The sequence below is a fragment of the Triticum urartu genome, chromosome 3, assembly GCF_003073215.2.
Source record: "Triticum urartu cultivar G1812 chromosome 3, Tu2.1, whole genome shotgun sequence".
Classification (NCBI taxonomy): domain Eukaryota; kingdom Viridiplantae; phylum Streptophyta; class Magnoliopsida; order Poales; family Poaceae; genus Triticum; species Triticum urartu.
Window position 1 is genome coordinate 375,730,704 of NC_053024.1, and position 13,753 is coordinate 375,744,456.

Here is a 13,753-nt window from a genome sequence, read left to right on the forward strand (position 1 = left end):
CTACTCATTTAAATCCGAGAATAATGGTTGTTCTATTTATATGAGAGATATGTTTTATGGTCATGCTCCGATGGTGAATGGTTTATTCTTAATGAATCTCGAGCGTAATGCTACACATGTTCATAGTGTGAATACCAAAAGATGTAAGGTTGATAATGATAGTCCCACATACTTGTGGCACTACCTCCTTGGTCACATAGGTGTCAAACGCATGAAGAAGCTCCATGCAGATGGACTTTTAGAGTCTCTTGATTATGAATCATTTGACACGTGCGAACCATGCCTCATGGGTAAAATGACCAAGACTCCGTTCTCAGGAACAATGGAGCGAGCAACCAACTTATTGGAAATCATACATACTGATGTGTGCGGTCCAATGAGCGTTGAGGCTCGCGGTGGCTATCGTTATGTTCTCACCCTCACTGATGACTTGAGTAGATATGGGTATGTCTACTTAATGAAACATAAGTCTGAAACCTTTGAAAAGTTCAAGGAATTTCAGAGTGAGGTTGAGAATCAACGTGACAGGAAATTCAAGTTCTTGTGATCAGATCGTGGGGGAGAATACTTGAGTCACGAATTTGGCACACACTTAAGAAAATGTGGAATAGTTTCACAACTCAAGCTGCCTGGAACACCTCAGCGTAATGGCGTGTCCGAACGTCGTAATCGCATTCTATTAGATATGGTGCGATCTATGATGTCTCTTACCGATTTACCGCTATCATTTTGGGGCTATGCTTTAGAGACTGCCGCATTCACTTTAAATAGGGCTCCGTCGAAATCCGTTGAGACGACACCGTATGAATTATGGTTTTGGAAGAAACCTAAGCTGTCGTTTCTAAAAGTTTGGGGATGCAATGCTTATGTCAAGAAACTTCAACCTGAAAAGCTCGAACCCAAGTCGGAAAAATGTGTCTTCATAGGATACCCTAAAGAAACTATTGGGTATACCTTCTACCTCAGATCCGAAGGCAAGATCTTTGTTGCCAAGAATGGATCCTTTCTAGAGAAGGAGTTTCTCTCGAAAGAAGTAAGTGGGAGGAAAGTAGAGCTTGATGAAGTACTACCTCTTGAAGCAAAGAGTAGCGCAGCTCAGGAAAATGTTCCTGTGGTGCCTGCACCAATTAGAGAGGAAGTTAATGATGATGATCAAGATACTTCGGATCAAGCTCCTACTGAACTTCGAAGGTCCACAAGGACACATTCCGCACCAGAGTGGTACGGCAACCCTGTCTTGGAAATCATGTTGTTAGACAACGGTGAATCTTCGAACTATGAAGAAGCGATGGCGGGCCTGGATTCCGACAAATGGCTGGAAGCCATGAAATCCGAGATAGGATCCATGTATGAAAATGAAGTATGGACTTTGACTGACTTGCCCGATGATCGGCGAGCCATAGAAAATAAATGGATCTTTAAGAAGAAGACAGACGCGGATGGTAATGTGACCATCTATAAAGCTCGGCTTGTCGCTAAAGGTTATCGACAAGTTCAAGGGGTTGACTACGATGAGACTTTCTCACCTGTAGCGAAGCTGAAGTCCGTCCGAATCATGTTAGCAATTGCCGCGTTCTATGATTATGAGATATGGCAAATGGACGTCAAAACGGCATTCCTTAATGGTTTCCTTAAGGAAGAATTGTATATGATGCAGCCGGAAGGTTTTGTCGATCCTAAGAATGCTGACAAGGTGTGCAAGCTCCAACGCTCGATATATGGGCTGGTGCAAGCATCTCGGAGTTGGAACATTCGCTTTGATGAGATGATCAAAGCGTTTGGGTTTATGCAGACTTATGGAGAAGCCTGCGTTTACAAGAAAGTGAGTGGGAGCTCTATAGCATTTCTCATATTATATGTAGATGACATACTTTTGATGGGAAATGATATAGAACTTTTGGACAGCATCAAGGCCTACTTGAATAAGAGTTTTTCAATGAAGGACCTTGGAGAAGCTGCTTATATATTAGGCATCAAGATCTATAGAGATAGATCAAGACGCCTCATAGGTCTTTCACAAAGCACATACCTTGATAAGATATTGAAGAAGTTCAATATGGATCAGTCTAAGAAGGGGTTCTTGCCTGTGTTGCAAGGTGTGAAATTGAGCTCAGCTCAATGTCCGACCACGGCAGAAGATATAGAAGAGATGAGTGTCATCCCGTATGCATCAGCCATAGGGTCTATTATGTATGCCATGCTGTGCACCAGACCAGATGTAAACCTTGCCGTAAGTTTGGTAGGTAGGTACCAAAGTAATCCCGACAAGGAACACTGGACAACGGTAAAGAATATCCTGAAGTACCTGAAAAGGACTAAGGACATGTTTCTCGTTTATGGAGGTGACGAAGAGCTCGTCGTAAAGGGTTACGTCGACGCTAGCTTCGACACAGATCTGGATGACTCTAAGTCACAAACCGGATACGTGTATATGTTGAATGGTGGAGCAGTAAGCTGGTGCAGCTGCAAGCAGAGCACCGTGGCGGGATCTACATGTGAAGCAGAGTACATGGCAGCCTCGGAGGCAGCGCATGAAGCAATTTGGGTGAAGGAGTTCATCACCGACCTGGGAGTCATACCCAATGCGTCGGGGCCGATCAAACTCTTCTGTGACAACACTGGAGCTATTGCACTTGCCAAGGAGCCCAGGTTTCACAAGAAGACCAGGCACATCAAGCATCGCTTCAACTCCATTCGTTAAAATGTTCAAGATGGAGACATAGATATTTGTAAATTACATACGAATCTGAATGTCGCAGATCCGTTGACTAAACCTCTCCCTAGGGCAAAACATGATCAACACCAGAACACTATGGATGTTCGATTCATCTAGATTATTGACTCTAGTGCAAGTGGGAGACTGTTGGAAATATGCCCTAGAGGCAATAATAAAAGGATTATTATTATATTTCCTTGTTCATGATAATTGTTTTTTATTCATGCTATAATTGTGTTATCCAGAAATCGTAATACATTGTGAATACATAGACCACAATGTGTCCCTAGTGAGCCTCTAGTTGACTAGCTCGTTGATCAAAAGATAGTCATGGTTTCCTGACTATGAACATCGGATGTCATTGATAACGAGATCACATCATTAGGAGAATGATGTGATGGACAAGACCCAATCCTAAACATAGCACAAGATCGTATAGTTCGTTTGCTAGAGTTTTTCCAATGTCAAGTATCTTTTCCTTAGACCATGAGATCGTGTAACTCCCGGATACCGTAGGAGTGCTTTGGGTGTACCAAATGTCACAACGTAACTGGGTGACTATAAAGGTATACTACAGGTATCTCCGAAAGTGTCTGTTGGGTTGACACGGATCAAGACTGGGATTTGTCACTCCATATGACGGAGAGGTATCTCTGGGCCCACTCGGTAATGCATAATCATAATGAGCTCAAAGTGACCAAGTGTCTGGTCACGGGATCATGCATTACGGTACGAGTAAAGTGACTTGCCGGTAACGAGATTGAACGAGGTATTGGGATACCGACGATCGAATCTCGGGCAAGTAACGTACCGATTGACAAAGGAAATTGTATACGGGGTTGCTTGAATCCTCGATGTCGTGGTTCATCCGATGAGATCATCGAGGAGCATGTGGAAGCCAACATGGGTATCCAGATCCCGCTGTTGGTTATTGACCAGAGAGTCGTCTCGTCATGTCTACATGTCTCCTGAACCCGTAGGGTCTACACACTTAAGGTTCGGTGACGCTAGGGTTGTAGAGATATGAGTATGCAGTAACCCGAAAGTTGTTCGGAGTCCCGGATGAGATCCCGGACGTCACGAGGAGTTCCGGAATGGTCCGGAGGTGAAGAATTATATATAGGAAGTGCAGTTTCGGCCATCGAGAGAGTTTCGGAGGTCAACGGTATTGTACCGGGACCACCGGAAGGGTCCCGGGGGTCCACCGGGTGGGGCCACCCATCCCGGAGGGCCCCATGGGCTGAAGTGGGGAGGGAACCAGCCCATAGTGGGCTGGTGCACCCCCCTTGGGCCCCCCATGCGCCTAGGGTTGGGAACCCTAGGGGAGGGGGCGCCTCCACTTGCCTTGGGGGGCACTCCACCCCCTTGGCCGCCGCCCCCCTAGGAGATCCCATCTCCTAGGGCCGGCGCACCCCCCTAGGGGGCCTATATAAAGTGGGGGAGGGAGGGCAGCCACACCCTGAAGTCTTGGCGCCTCCCTCTCCCCTGCTACACCTCTCCCTCTCGCAGAAGCTCGGCGAAGCCCTGCTGCGGTGACTGCTGCATTCACCACCACGCCGTCGTGCTGCTGGATCTTCATCAACCTCTCCTTTCCCCTTGCTGGATCAAGAAGGAGAAAACGTCACGCTAACCGTACGTGTGTTGAACGCGGAGGTGTCGTCCGTTCGGCGCTAGGATCTCCGGTGATTTGAATCACGACGAGTACGACTCCCTCATCCCCGTTCTTTGAACGCTTCCGCTCGCGATCTACAAAGGTATGTAGATGCATCCAATCACTCGTTGCTAGATGAACTCATAGATGGATCTTGGTGAAAACGTAGAAAAAAAATTTGTTTTCTGCAACGTTTCCCAACACTATGTCCTCCGGTGTCTCCTTTTATCTCTTTTCGTGTGCGCAGTAGCGGAGGCAGGGGGTGCTAGCAGGGGCCCGGCCCAGGTCAACATGCAGATTTTGCCACTACACGAGGGATTATCTGCTGCTAATATTGTGTATTTATGATGATTTTGCTGGCTTTGGCCCTTCCCAACATTATTTAACATCAGTTGGCTGGCTCCGCCACTGTCTGCATCATTGCATAGATCATATTGATCTGCGTAACTGTAACAACCCACTGATGCCGATGTATACATATGGCTAGACGCATATGAGCTAGGCTTATTGCACGACGAACAACCTAGACAATATACAAGAAGCAATAAAAATAGCTAGCACTACGTACGATTCGAGAAAATAAAGAAAATATCTGGTACAATTGCATGCTTTTCTGGCAACAACTAATCAAGCGATTCCTTTTGGATGGGGACTCTTGACACGGGGAATTCTCTTCCTGAATCTTCCTTGGCACAGTTATGCCCCGATATGATAGACAGAATTTGGTGGCTTCAGGCTAACACCTCGTTCGCTGTCTTGCACGCATGCCAGTTTGCTGAGGCAGCCCTGGAGAACAATTGGACGAAAACAAAGCTGAAATGATTAATTGATTGGTGCAACCCTCGTGGCTGACAAAATGCTATCCTAGCGAGCGTTTGTTTCGGCGACGATGCTTTTCATAAATGCGCTTCCCGATACAGCCCTTCACGAAATTGAAACCGCCCGAATTCGCCGGGGTTGGAAATCGGGACTCGGCCGAAGTGACCAAACGATCCACGTTTTACGCAAGAATATCCGGAAGCGGCGCTTCCTGAATACGATACAGCAGAAACATTACCGGCGTGGTACCAAACGCGTCGATAGTGTAGTCTTAACGTATTAAGATTTATCTCCACACATGAGCAATCAATCTCTGAATCAGACACGACACCTAACTAAATCACACCAGCTGTTACAAAATCATCTTGGTCAAAATAATCAAAGATATCTCGCCCTTCTTAAATGAAGAGTCTTCGGGTTAGCTGGGACAAGATAATGCAAGCTTACCAGTACTTATGCGACCTGGACAATCATGGGACCCGTTGGGACATCCAGCAGCGTGCCGTTGCCGTTCGCGTGATCTGTCAAAGAAGAGAATATATTCTCAAAGTGGAACCGAAACAAGAAGTGGACTGCACACCAATCGCAAATAAACAGATCTTGATTTGTTACTGTCGTCAAGGAAACGTACGTGCTGGTTGTCTCGTAACAAAGAAGCAAGCGCCGATAACAATGTAGCATAGGAGGAGGAGGACTCCCTTGAGGTAATGTGACGTTCCATCCTTCAAATCAAAATCACTGGATTAATTAGGACCGTTTTTTTTTGTATTTTCTGGCAGCAAGACAGCAAGATCGCAACCAAATCACAACATGTAGTTAGGAAATCCCTTTTGTCTCAATTGGAAATCGACTTCCTTTCTTTAGTTTATGTGGTTAAAATTCCCTCACCGACGAATGTTTGTCTGAATGATGACTGAATGATGACTGAATGATGATTTTTACCTGGAGGGTGAAGGCCGTCACTAGCACCGAGATGAAGAGAGAGCCAGTCTCTAGCAGCTTGAAGTCGAGATCCATCTGAATCCCCATGATCCAAGCGACAAGGACACTCAATGGCACCTACCAACACAGTGCAGATTCATCATGCATGATTTGGCTGGTTGAAGCGAAGGAGACAACCAAGGGAAGGGAGTTAATGTACCCACCACGAACATGGAGATCTGGGTAGCCGACCCCAAGGCAACACCGAGGGTGATGTCCAGCTTGTTCTTCAGGGCGAAGATCACGGCTCCGGCGTGCTCCGCCGCGTTACCAACGATGGGGAGCAGGATGATGCTGATGAAGCTCACCGAGAGACCCCACGACTGCGAGGTCGGCTCGATGGTGCCGACAACGTACTCGGAGAGCACGGCGATTATGATGGTCATGAGGATGAGCCAGAAGAGCGCGCTCCCAAAGCCGAGGACCGCCTCTTCCTCATCATCATCGCCGCCCTCAATCTCCTGCGGCTCGAAGAGCTGGCGATGCGTCTTGAGCTGGAAGAAGAGGTAGGCGACGTAGGCGAGGAGCATGATGAAACTGCAGGCCCTTGAGAGCTCCAGCACCGTGGTGTCAGTGGCGACAGCATGCTCCCCGGAGCTGACGGCGTAACGCAGCAGCAGCGGCAGAGACTGGCACAGCACGCCCAGGGTGAGCAGACCCGTGCTCACGTCCGCTTGTTTCTGCATGCGCATACGTAGTCGTGGGTGAAGCTAGTCAGTCTAAAATTAGGCGTTGCAACTTGCAATCTGGTGCTGAGATTGAGAAATGCATGCATGCTCTAATATAATATAATGGAGCCGGGTACGTACCCGGTCGTAGGGCTGGTCGGCCCCGAGGTTTTTGATGCCGCCACAGAAGAGCGAGGTGCCAAGGACGAGAAGCAGGTTGGAGAGCACGGAGCCGAGCAGCGAGCATTTCACCACCTCGATCTTCCCTTGCACCAGCGCGAACACGGCGATGATGAGCTCCGTTGCGTTGCCGCACGTCGCGTTCAGGAGCCCGCCAACTGCAAACCACAAGTCGAGTAATTAACAACACATAGATGTTTCCGGCCGGCGAGACAGAAATACTGCGTAGTAGTAGAATATACGTAGTTTGGGGTGGATCCGCGTTACTTACTAGTGGGGCCAGTGTAGAGCGCAATCTGCCTACAAGAATTACCACACCAGAAAATGAAAAGGTTTCACGTTAAAGCATTTCCAGAACTGACACAGAGCTACAGTTAAAGCATCCCGTAAAAGGGAATTTGGGTAGCAAGAGGAGCAAATGCTTACTCTGTGAGGAAGCTGACCCGCTCAGCCAGAGGAATGAGGCCGATTAGACTAAGCGCGAACACCCATACCTGCCGATTCAGATCCACTTTAAATTCCACTTTGCCAGAAATAGAAATAAAATTATAACACATCAACACTTGCTGGCTACTTACGACAATATGCACAAGTTTTAGATTTTGTGTTAGCACCAAAATTGAGACTAAATTGCGGGAGCATTTCACAAATTAGTGTGCCTTGCACTCTTGACTTTGGCTTCCGGCCATAGTCTTCTTCAATATACAAGGGCACATGTTCATGTGTACTAGCATCAGATTATCCACGTCAAGCTCGTGAGGCTATACTCCACCGGGCTGATCACAAATGCCAACTCGTGAACACCCAAGAGCAAGCAGGGATGTTTCCGTCATCGTCTTTAGCCACTGTGCCCGCACGACTTTTGTCGTCTACTCTTGTCTTGGCGGTGCACATTTGGCTGTTAGTCGCAGCAAGGTTTACGAGATGGCACTCCCTCCGTGAAGTACACCATCTTTCTAGAGTACTCCAGGGCGTGCAGCCCTACGTTTTGGTAAAACTGCCATGGCCCAACGCTAGAGACGAGGAGTGAGGTGAAACTTCTCTCCCGTGATCGATTGGCAGATGGTGCGTGCTCCAAACCAGTGCCCGCAACCTTCAAATATGGCGGCTCACGGGTATGATATGAAGCGCCGTTCATAAATTATGGCGACTTGAGGCCGTAGAGCGATTCTATTAAAGTGCCATTTTGACGCAAAATCATAATATTAACGGTTATTATGACGATTAGACTAATATAAACGATCACCACTACTAATTAACGAGCAAGACACAATCTCATTGTCATTGATTCAATAGATGATCTCACATGCGTATAATCGTTAATCAAGATTTAGAAACGCAGTCGACTTGATCAGTGCCTTGTTTTTACAACCTGACGACCGATGGTTTTGGCCACGGAGAGCATATGTAGAGGTTGTCACCACTCACCAAGAGGGCACACCATTTAAAACTCGAATTTGTTTGCCACTTTGTACATCCGTCGCACATAAACGTGGACAGATGAGTTCCAGGGAAAGTAGTACAGCTCTCGTGCGTGCCAGTTTGTGTGCAGTGCCCCATGTGTCCGTAACATGACGTGGCCAATTGAGGTATACTGATAGAGGACAGCGCGCAAGGTTCAATTGTGATTAAGCATCCGCAGAGAGGCAGTGTTGGATAGTAGTGATCTCAATCTGGCACCTGATCACCAGTGTTTGGAAGCGAAAGAGAAAAGCAATGGAATAAATCCAAGGGGATGGTCAAACCGAACCGAGGATCATGAATAGTAGCATGCATGTAGGAACAAAAAGAAAAAAAAACAGTGTATATATGGTGAATTTACCTGGCCGAAGCGGAAACACTGCGCGGCGACGGCGAGCGGCACCGCGATGAAGAGGACGGCGAGCTTGGTGCCGAGGAGGACCTCCTGGAGATTGGCGAGCACGGGGCGCAGCGAGGCCACGGGGACCTTGCGCACCAGCGTGGCGTCCGACTTCTTCCGCAGCGACGAGGAAGACATGCCGTGCGCCGTCCGGGCGAGGCCGCTGTGGCCGTGCGCGTGGCCGCCGTGCCGCGAGGGAAGCCGCCCGGACTCCTTCCTCGTGGGCGCGCCGGCCTCCATCGTCACCGCGGACTGGCTATCCATGGTCAGGTTAGATCGATCGATCTGGACTCTGACTCTACCTGTGCTGCTCGTGCGGCGCCACGACGAGAGCTGTCTCTGCCTATTCGGCGCGCTTACGAACCTCGTGCTGTATTCTGTGCGAGACACCAAGAGGAGGTGGAGCACATATTTATGTGGGAGGAAGAAGGGTGGGCATAAGAGCAATTATTCCCGGAGGAATGAATTATTGACCCATCCCTCCATGTTACAGCCAGCGTCCAGCTCCAGCATCACAATGATAAGATCTCCTTGATGATCTTGAGAGAAAAATATGTGTGCATATATATCGAGATAGTGAGACTGGTAGATAGATGACTATATTGTTCACGGGGGTTGAACATAAACTTTTGAAGTTGAAAGCTGAGGCTCGTGCATTGTGCAGGTACATAGAGGGGTTTGATTTGCATCCATTTCTTGCACGCAATACGATATGTCATCACATAGTATCACATTACACTTGCCCTAAATAAAAATATCACATTACTAACTGCACCTCAAAACATGCAATGTTGCAACATAAATATGGCTGTGGAGTGGAAGGCACAACGCAGAGGTCGACCGCTAATACTTGGACTGGTATTGGTATATGCTACAGTAGAAACAAAGGCTGAGCTTCGGCCGCACATGCCACCTAACTTTGGACGCAACCACCTCTTCGCTATAATAACTTGCTAGGCCGTCGGCGAATTGACCGCAAGTCCTCAAGCTCGGTGAAACTGCACCGTGGCGTGAAGGATGAGCATGATCACAATTCACAACTCACAACAATGCACAGATCGGAGACACACAAAAACTGAAGGATAAAATATCATACTTGCAACTCAAGTGTGGCAAGATTTGACAAATATCAGATGGCGGGCCAAGGTGAATATCACCTGCCAAATGATTGAGAACTTGTCTATGCCTCGGCAAACAGATAGCGCAGCAAAGGAGCCACAACCGCTATGCTCAGACTATTACCCAGCATGGCATACCTACAAAATGAGCAAAGCGTCATTCAACTAGTGGATAATGATTTCTAGTAGAACAAATGACTGACTCTTTCACATTATTACTGGATGAATCATGATCAAAACGTAGCTTCCTGAATTCACATCAGAGGGAAAGGTGGGACTAAAAACACTTACTGTTGTCTGAGGCTTATGTGATCCGGAAAACGGAAACTCGGGGGAAATGAATGCAAATTTGCGACCTGAAAAATAAATGAATACCACATGCTATGAATCATAAGAGAACAGAAGTATGTAAATATATGTGAAATTATGAGAAAGTATTCACCTCTCGAGGGGTGAAAAACCGTAGACCCAACTCATTCAGTGAAGACATTTCAAGGTTCTCTTTTGGAACTGGTTTGAGGTTCTATAATTTGAAGAACATTATCACAAAATAAGGAATCGTGAAAATAATGAGGTAACACCAGAGGGTTAGTGGTGCAAAAAAACTGAAGACTGGAACTGAAGACAGGCAAGAGAAGAGCCTTACTTTAGATGTAACCAGTACAGAGCCTGTGCCCTTCACATAGCGATAATAACTTTTAGTAAAACAGCAGCACCGTTTTGATTCAGGGTATACAATATCTTACAAACAGTCAAGGATTCACCAACTCACCACAGTCAAGCATTGGTTAACAAAAAGGTAGCAATAACATGTATGCAGAAGTACATTCCTACTCATTATGAGGACAAGTGTCAAGAAGGAACTAAGGATACCCATAGCATTTCCCCACCGTTCAATCAAGTTTAGTGGAACTGTGTAGTCATGTGAAGCAGTTTCAATTGGAGTGCATTCATCAGCCTCCTTAACTACATAATAGAGAGTGGCGCTGAAACTACATTGGTGGACCTGCTGCTTCAAACATCCAGACAATTTAAATACAAACTGCAGACCTGTACTTACAGTCAGAGATGATGGCTGAACATTCCTTATCTCCAATACTCTGTGCTTCAAGGAAGTTTCTTATTGGATTACATACTACTTCCAGATCATCTTCATTCTGATCATAGCTATTCTGAGTTCTCGTAGTGTTCAATGTTAGGCATGTAGGTGTCCTAAGCAGCTTGTCATTGACTGATGGATTTGGAAAACACATAGATTCCTGTTTTGCCTGTAGATAAAGTATGGTTAAATAGTTATGGAATTCCTCAGGAACTGTCTCCTGAAGTTTCCCACTTCTGAAGAAACTGGAAACCCAAAATAGTTTCTTATGGTTAGCTATGATCTCTTCTAGGTGCTTGGCAAACTCATATTTTTACCACTTATAAGCAACATACTCCTTGAATCTACTCACGCTCATTTTGCACATTTTGGGGCTTCCAGAGTGATGAAGAATTGAGATAATGACGTAAATAAGATCCATGACATGTTGCTAAGATATGCCGACTGATTGCAATGGAACAGCAGGTGGATGCACAAGTTCTTACCAAACAGAAGTAGCGTGGTCTAGAATATGGGACACCAAACTGCAAGGGGCTTAGGATGAATTCTTGTGTGTTGAAATTGAGAGTTGAAAGGACTGCTAGCAACTGGTCATGTGTATCAGACACCTGTCACAAGCAATTGATACTGATAGAGGTCCAAATACTACAGTCAACTGTGATTCAAATAATTTTAAGCTTAAAAAACCTCGAATCCAACAACATTTTCCACAAATAACATTTGTGGAGGAAAGCTCATGTTTTGCATAAGGTTTAAAATCTTTATAAATGAAAATGCCCGAGCATCAGCTGAATGTTTCTGAAGTCCTGCATGGCAATCCACCCATTAGTGAAATTTGAAACTGAAGCAGGTAATGTCAAAAGGAAGCTGCTCCAGAATCAAACCTTGCCGTGTATATGGTTGACATGGAGGAGAAAGGAGCCATGCATGTGCCTGGTACTTGTCTAGATCACCAGCAGTGAGTGTTTGAATGTTTCCCTGCAGTGACATAACAGTACATGTAGATGTAGTGCGGTCAAAATTAACATGTTCCTCCACTGCAATATAGACCGTGTATGCCTTAATTTATGTACCTAACGATGACATGATGAATCATCAGTAAAAATCCAACCAGCCTATAGTCAACTTATTTCTAACAATGTAGTCAGTTCAAATAAATTCTCCAAGTATTACTTCCAATTTAGTAATCACATGTATGAGAAAATTCTGCATAGTGCACAATGCATACATGCTAAGAAGGGTACTTGCGGTGTCAAAAAAAAAAAAACTGATGGGCGCAGTTAATCCTCACTGCTAGTCGAGATACTACAGGTATCAGGACAATACATATACCAGTTTCGTCGCCTAAAATTTTCACCACCACGAATCAGTAGTGCTTAACAGTTAGCACAGCAAGAAACTTCCGGTTTTCGCCTAGATCCAAGTTTGCCAGGGCTTATAGATTTCTGGGGAAACGGGACGCACCTGGCAGGGGCGGTGGCCGAAGTTGTGCTCGTAGACGTCGTTCGCGACGTCGTTGATGTCAAAGGCCTCCACCACCTCCGCTCGAACGCCCGACGACGCAAGGGCGTACCGCTGCGAACAAAGGAGGCGGCAAAACAGAACCCTAGTCGCCGTTAGATGTGCCGCAGGATTCAGGTGCAGTACGGAAGTAGAAGGAGGATATGAGTACCATGCCGCCGATACCGCTGTAGAACTCGAGGACCCTCCATGGGGGCGGCGTCTCCATTAACTCCAGTTATCGCGCGGCGGCGGCTGGTCGGCTGGACGGTGGTTCTCGTAGGCTTCTGCTGTTTTGCAGTGCACAGTTACACAAGCCGGGTGCTCGAGTTCGAGCCCTCGCCTGTTCAGCCCAAGTGGCCCAGCCGTTTCAGTTGTCTATCCAAAATTTCAGCAGATACCTCTATTTTCTTTTTTGAAATCTACTCCCTCCATTCCAGAATGTAGTGCTTCTTCTATCCCCGTGCTTCAATTAACTACCAAGACCGATTGCGGCGGGAGCAAAAATTATATCAGTGAATTCGTATTCGAAAGAAGTTTTTAAGTATGTAACTTTTTCTCCCGCCGCAGTCGGTCTCGTACGTTAAATTTATGGTCAAAGTTCGACCTCGGGAACCGCGGGCGCACTATATTTTGGAATGGAGGGAGTATCTATAACTCCCCTTCGCTCGCGCTGCCTCCAGGGGGCGGCTCTGGCGAAACCTAGCCGCCGCCGCCGTCCTCCCTTCCTCTCGTCCTTCCCGCCGCCGCCGGAGGAAGCCGACAAGCAAAGCTCGCCCGACGGACGGCGGTGGTGGGCGCGCCTCCTTCTTCCACACGGGGGCCTCCGGCTGCTCCCCGCAACGGTGTCCCTGGGCGAGTCGCGCGACGGCGGAGCATGGGCGCTGGGGCGGCGGCCCCAGAGGCGTACAGCGGTGGCTGCGCGGCCACTGCTGCGAGGGCAGCATGGTGACCAGCGGTAGCAGCGGATCTGGGCTCCCCTTCCTAGATTCGCCCTGCGGCGTGAGGGGCCGGTCGGCGGGGAGGCATGGAGTGGAGGCGCGGAGGAGGTGGAGGTTCACGGCCGAGACTGCAGCGGAGCGTGCCTGAGTGTCACGGCGGAGGTTCTGGCAACCGTCGCCCTCGGATCCCTGGTGGCTGCAGCGGGGCTGTGCTGCGGG

General features: G+C 47.5%; 2 protein-coding genes across 3 annotated transcripts; both read right to left on the bottom strand.

The window, feature by feature from the left end:
• Positions 1 to 4,685: 4,685 nt before the first annotated feature.
• On the bottom strand, positions 4,686 to 9,461 carry LOC125544021 (vacuolar cation/proton exchanger 1a-like). Its single transcript, XM_048707544.1, has 9 exons — positions 8,838 to 9,461; positions 7,442 to 7,509; positions 7,287 to 7,315; positions 6,977 to 7,173; positions 6,332 to 6,847; positions 6,129 to 6,245; positions 5,818 to 5,908; positions 5,634 to 5,707; positions 4,686 to 5,153 (listed from the first exon to the last, which is right to left on the bottom strand). Exons 1-8 carry the CDS (start codon positions 9,138 to 9,140, stop codon positions 5,640 to 5,642), a joined length of 1,389 nt encoding a protein of 462 aa, XP_048563501.1. The 5' UTR covers positions 9,141 to 9,461; the 3' UTR covers positions 4,686 to 5,153; positions 5,634 to 5,639.
• A 17-nt stretch (positions 9,462 to 9,478) lies between these two features.
• LOC125544022 (tRNA (cytosine(38)-C(5))-methyltransferase 2) lies at positions 9,479 to 12,949 on the bottom strand. Of its 2 annotated transcripts, XR_007299241.1 has the most exons (12): positions 12,766 to 12,949; positions 12,558 to 12,668; positions 11,978 to 12,071; positions 11,781 to 11,899; positions 11,579 to 11,701; positions 11,055 to 11,262; positions 10,868 to 10,960; positions 10,641 to 10,735; positions 10,437 to 10,517; positions 10,286 to 10,350; positions 9,973 to 10,132; positions 9,479 to 9,874 (listed from the first exon to the last, which is right to left on the bottom strand). XR_007299241.1 is itself a non-coding variant. In XM_048707545.1 (11 exons), exons 1-11 carry the CDS (start codon positions 12,820 to 12,822, stop codon positions 10,057 to 10,059), a joined length of 1,122 nt encoding a protein of 373 aa, XP_048563502.1. In that variant the 5' UTR covers positions 12,823 to 12,949; the 3' UTR covers positions 9,479 to 10,056. The 2 variants fall into 2 exon arrangements, 1 of the variants encoding a protein (XP_048563502.1); XM_048707545.1 differs by having other exon boundaries at positions 9,479 to 10,132.
• Between the last annotated feature and the right edge of the window lie 804 nt (positions 12,950 to 13,753).